The sequence below is a fragment of the Colletes latitarsis genome, chromosome 14, assembly GCF_051014445.1.
Source record: "Colletes latitarsis isolate SP2378_abdomen chromosome 14, iyColLati1, whole genome shotgun sequence".
Taxonomy (NCBI): Eukaryota; Metazoa; Arthropoda; class Insecta; order Hymenoptera; family Colletidae; genus Colletes; species Colletes latitarsis.
Genome location: NC_135147.1, coordinates 21,315,773 through 21,337,269, shown reverse-complemented (window position 1 = coordinate 21,337,269; position 21,497 = coordinate 21,315,773). Strand labels below are relative to the sequence as shown.

The 21,497-nt window shown below is 37.7% G+C and overlaps 1 protein-coding gene across 2 annotated transcripts in view; it reads right to left on the bottom strand.

Annotated features, from left to right (window-relative positions):
• Nrx-1 (neurexin 1) overlaps positions 1–21,497 on the bottom strand; it is a 503,500-nt gene that overhangs the window by 223,737 nt on the left and 258,266 nt on the right. For both annotated transcript variants that reach the window (XM_076781599.1, XM_076781600.1), the window contains one exon: positions 18,140–18,166. In XM_076781599.1, the coding sequence (XP_076637714.1) occupies positions 18,140–18,166 (27 nt within the window). The remainder of the gene's footprint in view (positions 1–18,139; positions 18,167–21,497) is intronic.

Here is a 21,497-nt window from a genome sequence, read left to right as displayed (position 1 = left end):
CACCGTACAGCTTACACGGAACAAATTCCCCCCAGAATGCTTGGTTTCCAGATAAAACGCCCGCCTCGATTCGCGAAATCATTTACCACTGACCGCGAAAGATTATCGTTGGCCCCGTCACTGGCAACGACCCCATAAAATTCAGCATTTAGACGAGGGGGCTGTTCCGGCGGCGAATGGCGTCGAGTGGTCCATTACGAGTTCACGGCAAGGCGTCGATAGTCGTTATCTTCCGGTTATCCCGTTCCTTTTTCGGCTTCTCTTTTCACCGGGGGTGGCCGAACCCCCGTTCGAAGTCTCGACGAAGCCCAGGGTCGAAAGGACTTTGCCAGGGCTTCAGCCGTTCCCTCCCTCCACCCACCATCAGTGGTTTTCGTTCTCGTAATTAGTCTGCTCTCCAGCGAAGGATGCTTTTCCTTGGACCGCGGCCGGAGCAATCTCTTCATAATTCCCGCGGTCTTATCTCGGATGTTTCTTCGCGAGCAAACAGATCTTAGACGAAGGCTGCGGGGAACTCCGCCGTGATAAAATTAAGGCGGAGCGGTTCGTTAAGGGGCTCGCGGGACCCTTTTCGTAGTCGAAGGTTCTTCGACTGGCAAGTTGGAGAGGTGCATTACGGTGTTTACCCATCCTCGGGGCCGATGCCGGATATTGTGCCTCCGATGGAGGGCTTTTCCCAGGCACTCTGTTCCCTGGCCTGGCTCGTCCAGCGATATCGTGTTGTAGGGCTGCGCGGAACATCGTCCGGCACGTGTTCGATTTCTTCCATGGCCAGGGTGTACGAAGCCTCCTCGATGCCGACGGAAATCGTTGAAAAGGAATTGCTCGATTTCCCTTGGAACGTTTCGAAAGCTAGGCCCGCCAACGGGGAAATCTTATTTCGATGATGATGGGTCAGGCGCGCGTTCGAATGGAAGTTTACTCGTACGTAAGCCGATTCGAGCCCTTTAAACCTCGCCCTACCGACTCGGGCTCCATTTTAAACCTTTCGGAATGGTCGAGTTCTGGGTTTCGATAAATAAGTTTAAATTTCGCTGTTAGAGGGTTAAAATTCATTTTAGAGGAGTGTCTCACGCTGTGGTACGAGAAATATGACATAATATACAGGGTGAATCGTTTAACTCTTTCACTTTAAAGTTCTTATAAAATTGGTAAATGGAAATCGACATTTAAGAAACTGTGGACTAATGGAAGATTACATAAATTTTGCAAATAATTACATTGATATATATTACAAAATTATTGTTTAATAATTGAAAAATAATAATAATTTTAATAATTGTGGAAAAGATAAATGATTAACATGTATGCAATATAATATTCAGGGTGAGGCACAAATTAGCCCTTACAATGGCCTGACGATGTTAATCAGTATTTAACCGACGAGAAATTGAAGTTTGTTAAATTTAAAAACATGTATACAGCGTGAAATATAACATAATATACAGGGTGTTCGTATAAGACGAAAATCAAGAATACCAATTTGTTGATGGAGGCTTCGTTAAGAAGTTATTAACATTTAAAGTTCCACCATTACTGAATTTTTTCTCAAAAATGCGCAGGATTCCGGTGGTATGTCTATTTACCAAAAATGAACTCAAATTTGAATAATAAAAAATACCGAGAACTTAAGGGAGAAACTGCGTTAAAATTTAAAGTTTCCTTTTTATTTGTTTCCCAAAGAATTAAAAGTTCTATCGTACTAAACTTTTAGGGGCACAAAAAGAAGCTCTTAAACTGTACGAAAATATTTTTTTAGTCTATTTTTTATTATACTTTATTAAATAGTAATTAAGTCTTTTAATCCTATCTCAGAAAAAAATTTTGGTCCATCAAAATACTATAGGTTTTCAAATTTTCCATATTGTTTGTTAAAAATAAGTTCAGTACCAGTGGAAACCAGCTTCAAGAAAATTTTCACACCAACAATGGTTAACATCGAAAATACTTAATTACTATTTAATAAAAGACAATAAAAATGAACCAAAAAATATATAGTCATACAGTGTAAGAATCTCCCTTCGTGCTCCTAAAAGTCTAACACAATAGAACTTTTAATTCCTCACGAAAGGAATAAGAAAACTTTAAATTTTAATTCTTTTACACGAGAATCCTCCCTTCATAATTCTTTTACGCTTTTTCCCTCAGTCTCCTTGCACAAAGCATCCAAAGGAATACGACCGAAACTTTGCAGAATGGAATTCGAGAACTCGATCCAAGAGATTCTCCTCCCCAGGCTGTTGCTCGTAACGTGATCTTACAACGCGTCGCGATAACGTTCATCCGTCGCGCGAAATTCGACAAATGGTAATTCTGCTCGCGAACGCGTTGCCCGTTGTCGCGAATTTCACGGGAACTTCCACAAGGAAAACGGAGACGAGGCGGCACCCACCGCGGATATTAAGTAGAATGTCAAAGTTTATTCTGCAGCTCAATCGAAATTCGTTGTTCTTCGCTGTATTGCGACTCGGTTGCTTCAGGGTCGCGACTATCAAACTTCTGCACAATTAAAACTTACGCACGCCGCAATCAGGCCAGAGCGTGGAGCGCCGGATCTTGTCTCGCGAAACTTCCGAATATCGTTGTACCAGAGAGATCTTCGAAGCACCGGAGTTCGAGAGATAAGCGCGATCAGCGAGTTTATCCCTCTCATAATTACTCCTTCCGCTTACGTTTCCGGGAACTGTTCGAACGAATGATTCAAACGAGAACTCGAAGCCACGTCGATCGAAACAAATTTTATTATTTTGGTATCCCAGATTTAAATACGTCCCATCTTCATTTAAGTTTAATGTACCTTTATCGACAGAATCATGAAATATTTTAACTTGCAAAAGAATTTAGCTAACTAATTGTAAAGAACGTTGGAGAAAATATGAGCAATTTTTGTTTCGCGTCGATCGAAATTAATTTTATTATTTTGGTATCCTAGCTTTAAATACGTCTCATCTTCATTTATGTTTAATGTACCTTTATCGACAGAATCATAAAATATGTAAACTTGCAAAAGAATTTAGCTAACTAATTGTAAAGAACGTTGGAGAAAATATGAGCAATTTTTGATTCGCGTCGATCGAAATTAATTTTATTATTTTGGTATCTTAGATTTAAATACGTCCCATCTTCATTTAAATTTAATGTACCTTTATCGACAGAATCATAAAATATGTTAACTTGCAAAAGAATTTAGCTAACTAATTGTAAAGAACGTTGGAGAAAATATGAGCAATTTTTGTTTCGCGTCGATCGAAATTAATTTTATTATTTTGGTATCCTAGCTTTAAATACGTCCCATCTTCATTTAAGTTTAATGTATCTTTATCGACAGAATCATGAAATATGTAAACTTGCAAAAGAATTTAGCTAACTAATTGTAAACAACGTTGGAGAAAATATGAGCAATTTTTGTTTCGCGTCGATCGAAATTAATTTTATTATTTTGGTATCCTAGCTTTAAATACGTCCCATCTTCATTTATGTTTAATGTACCTTTATCGACAGAATCATAAAATATGTAAACTTGCAAAAGAATTTAGCTAACTAATTGTAAAGAACGTTGGAGAAAATATGAGCAATTTTTGTTTCGCGTCGATCGAAAGAAATTTTATTATTTTGGTATCCTAGATTTAAATACGTCCCATCTTCATTTATGTTTAATGTACCTTTATCGACAGAATCATAAAATATGTAAACTTGCAAAAGAATTTAGCTAACTAATTGTAAAGAACGTTGGTGAAAATATGAGCAATTTTTGTTTCGCGTCGATCGAAATTAATTTTATTATTTTGGTATCCTAGCTTTAAATACGTCCCATCTTCATTTAAATTTAATGTATCTTTATCGACAGAATCATAAAATATGTAAACTTGCAAAAGAATTTAGCTAACTAATTGTAAAGAACGTTGGAGAAAATATGAGTAATTTTTTTCGAAGAACGCATAATAATTTCGGAGTTTTTCGCTGGAGGCCTTGGTGGCCATTTTTCGACCGAATATTCTCAAAATTCAAATTGTTGTTTTGCGTAGGGGTATTCTCAAAATTGCATACACGCGTTGTCGCGCGTAATTTCCGCGTTGTTGTTCCGTTATCTCGCGTCAAAGAGAAACGATTTATCACGCGGACGATGTACCGCGTCGTTATGTATTCCATAGCGGAATTTATATCAAGTGTCTCTCGTTGAACGCAGCCAAACAACTGACTTTTCCGACTAAGCGCAGATTATTGTATAAATTCACCACTGCGCGTGCATGCACTCGAAATTTCATGAAATTTCTCCGTTGGAAACGGAATGGAAAGTGGGATTGCCGCGACTCTTTGTCGTTCGTCAGATTGCGCATAATTGTTGGGACGATTTTTATTTCAGCTTACCGTAAAACGTATCGTCGAAATGCAAATGCCTCGCGAAGTTAAATCGGCGAAATTACACGAGACGTGAATCGTTCAACGAAATTTCAAACAATAGCACACTAGTTGCAATGCAATTTGGGGTGTCGAGGGTCTAAAATGTTCTATTTTTACGCCAGCGAGAAATTTATATTTCGAGGACCATTTTCGTAAACGAAGCTTCTGTATGTGATAGACGAAATATCATTCTTTAAAAAAACAATTAATTTAAAATATACGTTACTATATTCTCCGTGATCTTGTAAACAAAAATAAAGAAAAGACTACTAAATTTACACTAGTTGCAATGCAATGTAGTATGTCGAGGGTCTAAAATGTTCTATTTTTACGCCAGCGAGAAATTTATATTTCGAGGACCATTTTCGTAAACGAAGCTTCTGTATGTGATAGATGAAATATCATTCTTTAAAAAAACAATTACTATATTCTCCGTGATCTTCTAAAAGAAAATAAAGAGAAGTCTACTAAATTCAAATGTTTCGTGATATGAATGATATGAGATTTTTAGCACTGAACAAAAACTGAGGTTATTCGAGCTACTGTCAGTTAATGAAATGTACACAAAGAGGTTTATAAATTAATGAAACGAAATCTATATAGGAGTAGCTTATCAAAAATGGAAAGTATCACAAAACAAAATTAATGTTATTCCTCTTATGGAGTTTCTAATTGTCAACAAATAAAAAGTTAAAAAAAAATGTAAGGTGTAGGACTATCATTGCACTAAAAATTTTCGTAAAAGGTGAAGTATTTCCTGTTCGTGATTTTTATACTCCACGAAGAAGAAAATAGTGATGATAGGCAAATTTGTTTAATCGTTTCCTCTGTATTTAAATAGATATTTCACTTGGTGTATTGTACTTCATTAAACGTGTTAAAAGGAACGATTCTATGTTGAAAAATAGTGGAATATACATGTTTTATATAGTGCTTTAATTAAATTTGAAAATTTGTTCGATACGTGAGCGTTTCAATACGATTTGCTTGACACGTCTGACCATTGTTCGATATTTCTACTTGCAAAGATATTCAAATCGTAATTGCTTGCATATATATAGTCAATTTTTATAAAAATCATTAATTCATCGATCACTGAATTACTGAAAGTGACGTTGCTTAGATTATATAAATTCTACGGTCATTGCAAGTTCCGGCTGACCATATTCGCTATATTTCTACTTGCAATAGTTACATGAATCATACCACAAAAATACCAAGGTGAAATTTTAATATCTTACTAGCTGTATGTCTCAAAAAATATTGTTCGATTATTGACTAACAAAAAGTACACTATAAATCTATTAACAATAATAATAAACCAAAAAAAAAATTCTACTTGAATAAAATTCTACTTAAAACATTTCTACTTGCAATAGTTACTTAAATCGTACTACAAAAATACCAATGTTAAATTTTGATATCTCACTAACTGTAGATCTCAGAAAATATTGTTTAAATATTGACTCATAAGAAATAAAAGTCCAAGGTCCATTTTAATATCTTACTAGCTATATAAAAAAGAAAAATACAAAGCGTTGGACTGTAATTGCACCATAAATTCTCGTTACAAGTGTTTCTGTTCGTGATTTCTATGCTCGCGCGAGGAAGAAAATGGCGACGACGGTCATCGTTGAACGTGGACACTTCCGAGGACGAGTTTACGAGTTCAAATAATTTTATCAACATTCGCGGAACCGACGCGCGCCAGGATCAACGACCCGAAACTGCAGTGAAAGTCCTCGAGTCCTCCGCGACCCACATTTTACGACGCCATCAGAAAATGCGGGACGCGGACCCTCGACTTTTTCAACGCGTTTTTTATCCGCAGGGCTCTCGCAGTCGCTGTCTCGATGGGGGAGGAAGTGGCTTGAGAAAATTTTTCCCGGGCTTTGCTCGCATCCAGCTCGTTTACGAAACCTGTTCTCATGGCTGCCCGGGGCCCACGTGGCGAACCAGCCAACCAGAAAAAAGCTGCACACACACACGCGACTCGATACGCCATTTAATTTTCAAACTCCAACCACGATACCGGCCAATCGACATTTGATCGTTTAAAATTTGACTTGAAGCTCATTTCTGTATCCTAAAATTCACATCCCTTAACGTTTTAACTTGGTGAATTCATTTTTGCAGTTACATAGTGGAAAGTCTTTTCATTTGTGTAATGAACGAAATTAAGGATACATATTATAAAAACAAATGGTCGAAATATTTAAAATAATGAAATAAAGAATTTTTTAAAGTATGTGATATCTAACAACTTACTTTTCAAGGATAATCTTAAACGAGTCAAGTTAATTTTCTCGAAGATCGGATGAAGTTTTCTCGAAAATGAATCAATTTAACCACGAATTTTTTATTTCCTCTTTCTTGTTTTTTAGCGTATTTTCTGAAGAATGTGACTATTAATGGAGTGAGTTTAGTAATAAACAATTAGGAATTGGTACGTGGAATTTTGGAGTCTGTTTAATTTATAGGGAGACGAGAATTCGTTTGAAGAGACATTTATCGCCGCTAATCTGTTTTCCTATTTTCGCGTATGAAAGAGACGTTGGTCGTTCCGGCTCCTGAAATCACTCTGTACAAGCATCGACGTCGTTCAATTTAAATTTCACTTAGGGACCCAACACGCAAGTATTTTCAGTAAACTTCGAATCCTCTTACCGTCGATGTCGAACAAGATAAGAGTCGACTGTGAGCCGTTATTGCGTGTACGTTTCAAGCTAACGTCAGCTTCCACGAGTCACGTTAACTTTCGGGAAATCTTACTCGACGTGGAAATCGCGTTAAGCAATTTTCCCGGGGAACCGTGGCGAACGACGTTTCTCCGGCAACTTTTTACTTCGCTGGAAACACGAAAGCGCGGCCCTGTCATCGCGTGGCTGGTAATTCTATTTCGACGTACTTCCATACGGATTGTGTGCTTACGTTTCGTATTGCATCAATATTTATAGCGTTTTACGGCCGAATCCCCTTGTGTCGAGCAATTTCGGAACGTTCGCAACAGTAATCGATATCGCAAACGTCATCTACTAGTCACGGACGAGGAATTCTTCTGTCAGGATTAAATTTTATTTAACCTTAGTTTCGCAGTCAACGATTTAACCCCATTTCCATTCTCGCTCTAAATGTGAAGCTTGCTTTATAAACCAGAGATGCTCGGAAAGATTTCAAAAATTAGACATATTTCAAAATAGAATCATTCTATATGATGTAAATATATTTAAAAGAGATACTACAATTTTGTAATCAGTGTGATAATCAATGTAAACATGGAAAGTTCGATCTTTTTTATAGTTTCTGAATATTCCGCTCTAAATCTGAAGCTTGTTCTATAAACTAGAGATGTTCTATTGAAATTCTTTAAAAAATTACACATAGTTCAAAATAGAATCATTTTATACGATGTAAATAAATATTAAATAGATACTAAAATATTTAATCAGCATTGTAGCCCACACAAACATGGAAAGTTCGATCTTTTTTATAGTTTCTGAATATTTCGCTCTAAATTTGAAGCTTGCTTTATAAATCAGAGATGCTTCATTGAAATTCTTTAAAAAATTACACATAGTTCAAAATAGAATCATTTTATACAATGTAAATAAACTTAAAATAGCTACTAAAATTTTGTAATCAGTGTGATAATCAATATAAACATGGTAAGCTCGATTTTTTTTACAGTTTTTGAATATTCTACTCTAAATATGAAGCCTGCTTTATAAATCAGAGATGCTCGACTGAAAGTCTTTAAAAATTTACGGATATTTTAAAATAGAATCATTTTATACGATGTAAATAAACTTAAAATAGATACTAAAATTTTTTAATCAGTCTAATAGTCAAAATAAAAAGCTCGATCTTTTGTATAGTTTTTGAATATTCCGCTTTTGCTGATAACAGTTATTGCGTTCTGATTATTCCACTTAACGATGCAAATGGGTTAAATAAACTAGTGTATACCGCGACAGAAAATTTAATTTTCATAAGAACACTGGTCGAGTTTTTCATCCATAATTAAATCGATGCGCGAGCATCGTTCAATTTTCCTCCTCTTAAACGAATCGCGATCACAAAGGGCCGATATTCCCCAGAAAAATGCGAGGTCTCCTCTTTCCATAATCGACACGGACACTCCGTGTTCGAGAAAAAATCCGCGACTTTACTCTCCGTTGGTTGGCGCGAAGAAATATCGGCCACCGGGCGAGTTAATCGCGTTAAACAATTTTCCAGGACGCGGGGGTCGGTCGTCGCCGCAGGATCCGAGGTCCGATTCCGTTTGGCGGACTCCTGAATACGAATTAGCGGCCTCCCGAATCGAAACTGCGCTGGCCAGATGGAAAGCAGACAGAAGAGGTTGCAGGGAGGGCGAAAACGTACGGGTTTGCGGACGAAGTAAATTACTGCGTGGGGGTTCCAGCAGCGGAGCAGTTTACTTGTTTCATTAATTCTGACCCTTTCCGTTCCCTGCTCACGGTTTCTGGTTTCCTTCTTATTCGTTACGTTTTCCTCTTATTACCATGTCGACTTTTTTCGAACTTTGTCTCCCCATTCGCCTTAACGATCTTTCGTTTGTTCTCGCGCGACTTGCAGCGTTACTTATCTACCCATATATTCTCGATTTCCATTTTCAATTTTCCAGTTGTTCGCTGGGGTAAAAATTAATGGGAGATTCTGGAGGCCGAAATAAGACGAAAATCAAGAATATCAATTTGCCGATTGAGGCTTCGTGAAAAAGTTATTAAAAAATTTCAAATCGTTATAAAAAAATTATTGTCGGTTTCAAGAGTCGATTGCAATCATTTTTGGTCATTACAGATATAATGTCTACCCATTTCATTGATATGTTTCACTGAAATTTTATACGAATCTTTAAAATGTCAACTCTTGTACGGATTTGACGATTTTAATGTTTCAAAAGGCAAACAACGCGAAGAATATGAACAACAAAAAGGGAGACAACTCCCTTTCCTTTGGCAAAGCTCGTTGATATAAAACTTGTTTGATTTTTTATTAAAACGTAGTTCAAAGCTTTCCCATTAAAACGTTGACGTTCTCAAAGTGTTTACCCACTAATAAATTCTGAAGATTGTTGCATTCCTTATGAGCTTCAATTTTATTATATCCCAACAAAAATAAGCACGAAAGAAAATTTCATCCACTGTGCATTCCAAACTCCCACCTTTGATACAATTCGTCTAAAATTCCTCTGAATGCAGATTAATTAAAAATTTCAGAAATGCCCTGCACTGACAAATTTCGTCTGTTTTCTATTAAATCGAAAATTTTATCCTTATGTCAGAGTATCGAACGACACGAATTCATGGGACGACGAATCGTAACATAGTACTGTTCGTGCGTATATTTATGCAGAATCGTGCCAGAACTTCGTCCCTCCCCCGAGTTGTTCGGTTTCTTCTCCGCCATTAGTCCGTTTCCCGGCTCTCGTTCGTCTTCATTTTCCATTTTATTTGCCCGTCTTCGCCGCCGTTTCTCTTCCGGCTTTGATGTCCCGCGTTTCTAGTTTCCCCCAGTGTCAGCGGCAGCCTCTTTCGCCCCGGTCCCGTTTCCCAATTTCCGTGTGTCGTCTCCTCTCTCGTTAATATGGCGAGCGTTGCGGCCACCTTCGGTAACCGCGTCGCGTTTTCGGTCGCGACCGCGATAAACGCGTCGCTGCTCGTAAAAGTGGAGCAGAAATTCGCGTGGCTCGTCGCCGCGGGAGGACGAAATCTCTCGCCTTCCTGCCTACGCTCGTCGTTCCCGCGAACGCCGCCAACGGATCGAGATTATTCGTTCGTCCGCAACGAACAATATGGCGGAATATACCGCCAAACTTCGTTCAAATATCGCGGAACGCAAACTTTTCGCGATGTCGTTTTTTCCTATAGCATTTCGCGAAATTTCGCTGATGTACTTCCGCGAGTCAGTTTGTTGTTAAACTTTCATTTATAGGAGCAATAATAGGAATCTTGGAATGTTGTTCCTCTATGCAAATGTAACTTTCAGGTCGCGTGCTAATATATCGACGTTTTACCAAATAATTTTAATTTCTTCGAATTCTAAGTGAATTATTTTATTAAATTATGCACATACCATTATGCACATGGGTTGATCGATGTTTTCAACCCTTCAATTCTATCATTTAAATGTCCTTTACTTGGCATATACTTCGTAACATTTAATTTCGTTTCTCTGTTTATCTTTATCTTCTATACTTGTACACTTCTATCTCTGAGATGACCAATAATAAATACAATCGATCTGAAACGTCAAAGTAAATGCCTTGAAAGTTAATATTTAAGAAAATTGTCGAACCGTTGTTTTCAAAATTTTTGAAGGCGTATTTATCATTGGTGCCTAAATTTGCTTTCGTCCCCGCCATTTACGCTTTCCACTTACAAGATCCACGAGGGAACGGTTGAATAAATTCGAGCGACCGCCGTGTGCGCCATTGAGCGAACGTTCTTTCTTTTCTCCCATGTTTCTCCCCCTCTTTCGATGTTTTCCCTTTTTTCCCGGAGATTTCGCCGGTTCTCCCAGACGGCCGTAATTTACGATCTCGTTAAAAACGGAGAAATCATTTATTTTCGCTGCGACATGATCTACGAACGCACTCGACGTAGGACCGGAGGGCGGATTCGGATTTTTGGGCAGTGAAAAAGGACGAGTCGCGGGGATAGATCATTTTGCAACCGCGTCCGCTGGTAACTTTATTGCGTAATGAGCACCGATCGAGCGTTTTTCCGAAATCAGACTGTCGGGGAGGATCGTTAAAACCGTGAAATCCGGTTACGCCATTAATCCAGCAGCCGTCCCGGACCGACGTATTAATGATTTGGAAGAATTAAATGAGATGAAAATGCTCGTGCATCGTAGTCGTTCGCGCCATCCGATCCGCCGGGTATTTACGGTTGCAAAATTTTTAATGGCAACGCGAACCCGCTGGTAATTTGATCGGACGAGATTAAATTGATAACGGATGTATTCGGGCTCGCTCGATTCTGTAAGCTTTATTGAAATTCTACGATCGTTCGAATGTGCTGGATTCGGTAAACGTTTTCATGGAAATCATCGGACATGATAAAATTTCCGGCTGATTATCGATAGGGTTGATAAGGGAAGAGCGACTGACTGCAGTGACTCGGATCTCAGCTTATTATGTTGACTCTAAATAAATTATTTTGTCTGTTACTGGAAAATGACAGAAACGTTTTTTGAAAACTAACTGTGAATTCTATTTATTTCTCCAACGTCTGATCTTGAGAATTGATTTAGTCAATGTCACTTTGACAAGAAATTTCGTCGCCCACAAATGGTAACAATCAATGTGTGTTTTGGTCGGAGAATGAAAGCACCAATTTCCCTTCTGTTAAGGACGTCTCTGGGATGAAGTCGGTCCGCAAAACAATAGGTAAACTGTCTTATAGTTAAGACTCTAGCACATGCTGTGTGCAGCTGTTTGAGGATCTCGATTACAATAGTCTGCGAACAATAAATCTGAACCTTGCAACGTCAGGATTTTCGAGTATCTTGTCAGCTTAATATCTACCATAATAGCCATGAAATATTACAATACTGAAAAAATATTCCCAAAATATTTCCACATTTCAGGATCGCCAGTAAAGTATATCTATATATAATTCTTTGGTCTTGATGATGGGAGATTCTAGAGGTCAAAATAACACGAAAATCAAGAATACTAATTTGTTGATGGAGGCATCGTTAAAAAATTATTAACGTTTAAAGTTTCGACCGTACTGAATTTTTTTCTCGAAAGTCAGTAGGATTTCGGGGACATGTGTATTCACCAAAAATTATTGTAATTTACCTCCGTAGCCAATAATAATTTTTTCAGAATGATTTGAAATTTTTTTTTTCGTCGAAAAATTTAGGCACCTACTCCCTATCGATTTTTCTTAAAAATTCGTTTTTGATTTTTAATAATTTTGTTTGACGCCCTACAGGAAAGTTGTCTAATATTTTTTTATAGGTACTCATGAGCTCTACTTTAGAAAAAAGTTTCATTGAAATATGTTCACTATTGTAAGAGTTACGGCCGTTTGAAGATTGGACCATTTTTATGGGGTTTTTCTATTTTACGGGGGCAAGGAACAACTTTTTCAATATTGCCGGAATTCCCTACATATTCTTCACTAAAATACGCGTTGTTTGCCGTTTGAAACATTAAAATCCTTCAATCCGTTCAGGAGTTATGACATTTTAAAGATATACATGAAATTTCAGTGAAACATATCAATGATATGGTCAGGCATTATATTTTCGATTAGGAATTTTTTTCTCGAAAATGCGTAGGATTTCGTGGATATGTGTAATGACCAAAAATGATTGTAATCGACCCCTGCAGCCGAAAATAATTTTTTCAGAATGATTTGAAATTCTTTAATTTAATTTTGTTAATTACTTTTTAATGAAGCCTCAGTCAAGAAATTGGTATTCTTGATTTTCGACTTTTTTTGGCCTGTATAATTCCATTTATTTTATTTCTATCATCACATAGGAGGGATTTCGAAATAAGTTTTACAATAAATCGTGCATTCAAGTACTTGAACGATTTTTAAATAAGAAATATCGACGGTGTAATTAGACGCGAAACGAGAGCCATTCGCGTTCGGAATAGTCTATTATCGAATAGGAAACCGTTTCACCGCGTTGAAATTTTCCGTCGCGTAGCTGCTGCGAATTCGAGATACGAAACGAAGGGGGGTGACGTTTTTATTTGCGTGTCAGAATTTTCTTTCTCGCGTCCCGGGGTACGAGAAAGCAGTCAAGTGCAGGAGAGACGCGTCAGGCTTGACTTTCTACCATTTCCTTAAGAACGACGACCGACGCTTTGAACGTTTCTTTTGCCTCGAAGCGTCGCGACGCGGATATCAGCGGCGGCTGCTAACTGAAAATTACTCCAAAGCGCTACAAGCCTCGAGGGATCGTAAGCTATTTTAAGAAAATTAATATTTAACGCGACGAACTACTCCGGTTTATTCCACTTTAACATCCGTTTGCTTCGAGCGAGACACGCTGTCCAACGAAAACAGTCGAATAAAGAAAATTTCTTCGAAGATGCTGGAGAAACATTTCATTTTTCTTTTGTATTCACTGATAACCGTAAAGTCGAGGTGATTATTAATGACACGTTTAATTTTGAAAATTGTGCACACTCGAGATTCGACTCGCGACGTTCGGAGGTTTCGTCGAAATAAAACTTTCAACGGGTTTTCAAGAAGTTCCCCGGCTAATTTAGTGGCGCGGCTTCCACGCGAACACGAAACGAATCTCTTAGGATATATAATGTACGAGATACGTTAAGGTTTTAACTAGATCCCATTTATCTGTTAAATGACGCTATTAATTTATCTCTCGCGTAAACCACCTTAAATTGCCAACATTCTAGCGGTAACGTTTTCTTTACGACGGAATCGAAGCGACTTATATTCGCGATTTTTCTCAGTCTCCCCGCAAAGGAACTGCAATCCTTTCCGAACGTTGAAAATACAATGGTGATTTTCTTCGTGGCTGGAACAACAGCGATATCATATTGAGGGCAAACAACAGCGACGCTCACTTCGCAATATTTCATATTTTCGTCGTCCTTTCGCCCACACTTTGCTTTCTAAATCACTTCCTCTGTTTTCGACTTCTGGCGAGGCACGGTTCAACGCGAGATCGATTTACATTTTGATTTAATTTATTCCATTGTAAACTCGTGCCGCTCGTTCGCGCGTGACCGCGTCAGTTTCGCGAACGCGTCATCGGCTATTTTTCGCTGCGAAATTAAAACCGTTTACACGAACGGAAAGCTATCGAGTCGCAGACGCGGAATAATATATTCGGGACTTCTATACGGTTTAATTATTGAACAGAGACAGCCAATTTTGATGAAACGTTCGAACTATCTATTAAATAAACTTTCGCTCGTCGCGAATGAAATTATTCTTACAAACGTTGATGCGGGAAAATTGTATTATTTACTACATATTCTTCGTCAAAATACGCGTTGTTTGCATTTTGAAACATTGAAATCCTCCAATCCGTTCAGAAGTTATGATGTTTTAAACATACACATGAAATTTCAGTGAAATCTATCAATACGGTCAGATATTATATTTTCGGTAAAGAATTTTTTTTCTCAAAAATGCGTAAGAATTTTGGGGTATGTGTATTCACCAAAAATGATTATAATAGACCCCTGCAAACGAAAGTAATTTTTTCAGAACGATTTGAAATTTTTTTTTTCGCCGAAAAATTTAGGCACCTACCCCCTGTCGATTTTTCTTAAAAATTCATTTTATTTTTAGTACTTTTGTTTGATGCCCTACAGAAAAGTTGTCTAATACTTTTTTGTAGGTACCCATGAGCTCTACTTCAGAAAAAAGTTTCATAGAAATATATTCACAATTGTAAGAGTTATGGCTGTTTGAAAATTGGACCATTTTTATGGAGTTTTTCTCATTTTGCGGGGTCAAGGACCAACTTTTCGAATATTTTTGCGATTTGTACATATTCTCCATCAAAATACGCGTAGTTTGCTTTTTTAAACATTCAAATCGTCCAATCCGTTCAGAAGTTATGACGTTTTAAAGATACGATTGAAATTTCAGTGAAACATATAAATGGTATGGTCAGACATGAAATTTTCGGTAAGGAATTTTTTTCTCGAAACTGAGTAGGATTTCGGGGGTATGTTTATTCACCAAAAATGCTTGTAATTAACCCCTCTAACTAAAAATAATTTTTTTTACAACGATTTGAAATTTTTTAATTCCAATAAAAAATTTGTCCACTTACTGAATTTTTTTCTCGAAAGTGCGTAGGAATTCGGGGATATATCTATCCACCAAAAATGATTATAATTGACCCCTACAACTAAAAATAATTTTTCCAGAATGATTTGAAATTTTCTGTTATAGTTATTCGGATAACCCGTTGCCGGATAATCCGAACACTGCTGTACCAGTGTGAAACCGTTCTAAATATCTCGATATTACAGTAAATACCTCAGCAAGTTCTTTTCTTTTCTCCAAGTATGCTACATCGAGTCACGAATAATTACACGAAAGGTTCTTCGAAACGACGGCAGAAAGAAATGGCGTGTGCTTCGTCGACGAAAGGAAAACGGAATTTCAAATAAGATTTTAATAGTATTTCGAAAGAACGCGGTCGAGGAGACAAGAGTTTAGCGTCGTTAAGCCTCCAACGAAAAATTAATAATGAAACACCCGTGGAAAGGGTCAGAGTCGAAAACCCCGAGGGAGCTTCTCGGTCGGCTGAATAAATGATCGCCATTTTTAGCCAGATTCTCTCTCCGCGATTTTGTCCCGTCCTTTGCTCGTACAATTTTTTTTTTGTACGCACGTGGCATTTCCCTTTCGCATTTTATCAAAATGAAAATTGCTCCGAGCCAATTCAAAAGAGGAAAAGAACGAAACGCGGATGGATATGCTACTCGACGTCGATTTTCATAAATTCAACTTTATTTATGATCGTAATGTAATTATGAACCTGCAATAACTTTTTCTCGAGTTTGCTCTTTCCTCACCCGAATGCCTCGTTTCTGCAATTTTCAATTCTCGTGTAAACATTCGCGTGCAATTTGGCGTCGAAGTGAAATTAGAACTTTCAATCCTAGAACGGCACACAGCTTTTTTCTGGCCCACCGCGGATCGCGTGATTTGTGCAAGCAAAAAATTCTCTGTTAAATTCACCGTAATATTTACAAGTATGCACTTTGATCACGTGAAATTACAAACCCTTTCACAGGGTCGATTCGTATGGTATTCGATATCAATGACCATCGGAGGAAGTACAAACCGATTTACAGTAAAATACGAGACCGTGGAAACAAGGACATCCGTCGTCGAAGACGCCATGGAACGAGATTCCGCCCCCGTCGCGACTTCTGTCGGACTTTTGTCATTCTATGCCTCAAAGGAGCACCGTGGAAGAAGCGAGAGTTGAAACTTTCCCGTGCCTTCGAGAAATGGCGGCCATTTTTAACAGGATTCCGGTCGTCCATCTCCTCGTGTCCGCGGACTCTTGTACCTCTCGTCCCTTCAGGACACATCTCGAGACGCTCCTTCGATCGTTTGGCCCTCTCTTCGTTAACCTTTTATTTCCTCGGAGTTCTCGTCTCGCTAACGATTATTTTCCTTCCTCTCGCGGATCGCTCGTCTCCGGGTCAAGTGCGCTCGATACGCGGAAAAGAGGGGAAACGACAGTATAAATAGAAACAGACTGACTGCCTTCTTCGTTCCCTTATCCAACCGGAGGAATCTTATCGTACGATCGAGAATATATTTCCCCAGTTATTGCTCGCGAGCGCGATTGTCTCTGGTTCCGCGGCGACCTTTCCCTCGCGAGGCTGCGTTTCTATCGACGGTTCGGCGGAAAATATGTCAAACCGATATTCCAGACGGTATGAACCTGATGCTTTTAACTCTCGATTAATTCTTAAATTTATGTCAAGACACTGGGGGGATGCGATCGATCCGGTGAAACCTTTCGTTTCGTACGACGCCATTTTCTACTCGCTGTTTCAAGAATCGGGACCCCTTTCTTTGATGAAATATTATTCCATGGAAATAGAATTCTAACTTCTACTTGGACGAACATTTGTAGATTAATCAGTGTAGACTTCTTGTCTCTACGAAACACTATAGAAATAGAATTCTAACTTCTACATGGTCGAACATTTGTAGATTAATTAGTCTAGATTTCTCATCTCTACGAAACACTGCAGAAATAGAATTCTAATTTCTACTTGGTCGAACATTTGTAGATTAATTGATGTAGACTCCTCGTCTCCACGAAACGCTATAGAAATAGAATTCTAACTTCTACTTGGTCGAACATTTGTAGATTAATCAGTGTAGTTTTCTTGTCTCTACGAAACAGTATGCTATAAACCTGTTAGTTCAAAAATTTTCAAGAATCGAGCCCCGTTTCTTTACTAAAATCCATGGAAATAGAATTCTAATTTTACTTGGTCGAACATTCGTAGATTAATCAGTGTAGATTTCTTGCCCCTACGAAACAGTATGTTATAAATCTGTTAGTTAAAAAATGATCAATCATTCTTATTACATTTAATAAACAAGATGAACACGTCCACTCTGTCACTCTTTCACTATTTGTAAGTATCATGATTCGTAAATATATCACCCATCTATTTTGTTTCGTTCGATATTCCAAATTATAAAATTAACTATTATATAAGTTCAATTAGCAAACACTAACTCTGCAAATTGGATCACTCATTGTTCAACTCGAATGTCGACTGATGGAATAATTCATGCATCGAAAGCCTGTGCTTCAGAAATTTTTAACAAGGGTTCCCGATACGTATGTAATTGTGTTTGCAATATAAAATGTACCCATTAAATATCTAGATTTTGATCCGTTATTAAGGAGCAAGAATGATACCTGATAATGCATTATTCACTCGAGTAACGAGCCAGTGTATCTATATATTGGTAAAACCAGTCGTTCGTTCTGATGCAGGAACATCGTAGGCGAACCTTTACCTAGAAACGTAATCATTGCAGAACAATCTCCGAGCGGGTATCTGATCTCTTATTCAATATTTGTATTTCCTCGAGATACGTCCTGTGCATGGCATGTAAAAAGGACGAGAGCACAGAGTAGACGGATGCATTGTTCCCCGCGTTCAAAAGCAGGCGATTCAATATCCAATATATCGGGTAGACAAGTAGCTACTCACCTTACAGAAAGTGGTGATGGAAGAGATCTGAAACAGAAGACAGAAAGAAGCCATCAGTCGTTGGGAATACGGTAACACGGATAAATAATTAATTTACACCTTCCATTGAAGTGGTTCGATATTTGTATATATTTCTTGCATTGTCATTATTCTTTCCTTTACAAATATCGATACCCAATGACACTTCTAATCGAAATATAAAAACAATAAAATAGACGTCGTCAGAAAAGATACGTGGAAGATTGCAAGCCTTCAATTTTGTATATTTATCAGTTTATTTGCATTTCAGTGCAATTGAAAACTCATACTTAAATTTTAAGTTTAAAGTTCCGCCCGTAATGAATTTTTTTCTAGAAAGTGGGTAGGATTTCGAGGGTAGGTCTATTCACCAAAAATTATTGTAGTGGAGCCCCGCAACCGAAAATAATTTTTCCAGAACGATTTGAAATTTCTTCTTCGTCGAAAAATTTCAGGGAAACATGTCAATGTATGGTCAGACATTACGTTTTCGGTAAGGAATTTTTTTCTCGAAACTGAGTAGGATTTCCGGTGTATGTGTAATGACCAAAAATGATTGTAAGTGACTCTTGAAATCGAAAATAATTTTTTTATAACGATTCGAAATTTTTTAATAACTTTTTAACGAAGCCTCAGCCAAGAAATTGATATTCTTGATTTTCGTTTTATTTTGGTCTCTAGAATCTTCCATTATATTGTAATTAATATAGTTTTAATATAATACTGTATATCAATATTAAGAATTAAATTTACCTTTCAATTACAATTGAAAACTCACACTTTAATTTTAAATATAGTAGAAGCCTGTCTTTTTATTTAAAATGGAAGTATGAATTTTCAATGGCAATTGAAAGGAAAATTTAATGCTTAATATTTAATTTCACTAGTCGATTGTTAATTAGCTATTGCGATCGACGGATCGTAATTGTTGCAATTGATTTTCGCGATTAAAGTGGCCAATCGTGGATTGTAATTAACTGTCGTTGATTTAAGTGGTGGAAGTTGTATAATGGCGTGGTCTAACGCGCGGAGAGGTTATGTTCGACGCGGGAAAGGCGCGCGAATTGAAATTCAGGGCGACGAAGAAGCAGTCGAAGCTGATCGCAACGTGTCCGAGCGAGAGTGCGCCGAAAAAGTTTCGGCCACGATTATCATAAGAACTTTCGCGACAGTAAAGTGGGTTAATCCCGGCCTGCTTGAGAAAAACGGACGAGCATTTTACGTATTCCTCGACGTTTCGATAGCCGAACTTCTGTGTACCGCGGCAGAATTAGATCCGAACCAAGTTGCCCTTCTGTCTGCTCTCGCCGCTTTTACATTTCGGTCGTACCTCTTGCTAACGACCTTACTTTTTTAAACTCTCAACGACCCTCCCCCACCCCTTCGTTCGCCTCGCCCTGTAGAGCACGGCGAATTTTGTTAAAAATAGAAATTCAACCGAGAAATAATTACCTTTCGCGTTGCAGTTTGTAGAAGGTAACCGAGTCGGTATTTACAATAGTTCTTTTTCGGTCAAAGTTCCGTGTGCCCGGGAACAATATTTAATTTCGCGCGAAAAGAAAAACGAAGGACCTCGGAAATTCCGAATATTTCGAAACACTTTTGCGCAGGCAAATCCATTTTTCGCGCGGAGATGGAAATTATCTTTCTAACAAAGTAGCTACAAAGTGGCGTGAAATATCGAGGAAAATCCAAATAGAAGCTGCATTTTCTTTTTATATCTCTTTAATTTAAATTTCTCCAAAATTTAAAAATTGAATCGTTTTACTAGGGGTTTGAAAATTCTTTTCTCGGTCCCATTCTGTACGTTTCCTTGTTAAATAACGGATTAAATTTCGGTTGCATCGGATTTAACACTACGATGTTTGATGTTGGAAACGGATTGACCTTAATAAATCGGTTCTCGTCCACCCCATTTTCCAACGGTGACGTTTCTTCGATAAATAAATTCTGCCTTCGACTTACTCCCGCGATCGTGACAAATTAGGCGCATTAAGGTCGGACAAGGCTCTCGCTGCATGTAACTTTAATTTAACGAACGAAATCTGTTCGGGTCAAGATTCAGGCCCCCCTAAATTCCGAATGAAATTTCAATCCCGTTCTGGTGCTCGACGCTTCGACAGAACAACGTAGATGTGTATATTGTAATATTAATTATTTCTCATCAGAATATAAAATTAATTCTCATTTTTTAGAATTTCGTTATTACGTGAATTTTTATACCGAAGAATACCACCAATTATTTTTAGTGATAATGTAATTAAGTCGATGTAAATTTCCATTTTTTCGTCGTGGAAAATTTAATTGAGAAGCGTCTTCTGTGTCTTCAAAGATTCTTCGAGGAAAGAGCGATTAGCCTTATGAAATAATCGCACGTTCGGCTGGCTTTTAATGAACAGATTACTCGTTCGGTCGTTATCGTTAAAACTTCCAGATTTTCATCAGCCGGAAGGAAAATTTGAGCATCGAACAATCTCCCTGGCTTGTGTTCCACGCAACCACTGGAACTTGACTTATCCTAACGTCACGTTAATACCCTGGCGAGGTAACTTGGCAACCCTATTGTTCACCCCTGATCGGTTATCCGCTTCACTATCCTCCGATTAAATTCGCTGATGAACTCGCGACGATAAAGTTCGGTCAAGTTCATTACGCTCCGAGGAGGATGTTCATTAAAACGTGGAAAATCAGGAGGAGCAACCGAGAAATTCTTTCCTCGGATGTTCATTATTATACAGACTGTATTTGCAGTTACGTACACGTGAAAGTCTGATTAATTTTATAAAGAAAAATTGAAATATTCAGTCTTACTAACAACTGACATAAATAATTCGAATTCTTCTGAAATATACAGGGTGTTCGACCAACCCTGGGGAAAACTTTAATGGGTGATTCTAGAGGCCAAAATAAGACGAAAATCGAGAATACCAATTTGTTGATTGAGGCTTCGTTAAAAAGTTATTAACGTTTAAAGTTTTTTTTTTAAAGAATTTTTTTCTCGAAAGTGCGTAGGATTTCGAGGGTATGTCTATTCACCAAAAATGGTTATAATTAACCCCCGCAAGTAAAAATAATTTTTTTAGAATGATTTGAAATTTTTTATTTTCGTCGTATTTAGACACCTACCCCGTGTCGATTTTTCTTAAAAAATAGTTTTTGATTTTTAATAATTTTGTTTGACGCCCTACAGAAAAGTTGTCTAATACTTTTTTGTAGCTAACCATGAACTCTACTTCCAGACTAAATTTCATTAAAATATATTAACTATTGTAGGAGTTGTGGTCGTTTGAAAATTGAACTACTTTTATGGGGTTTTTCTCAGTTTACGGGATTAGGGAGC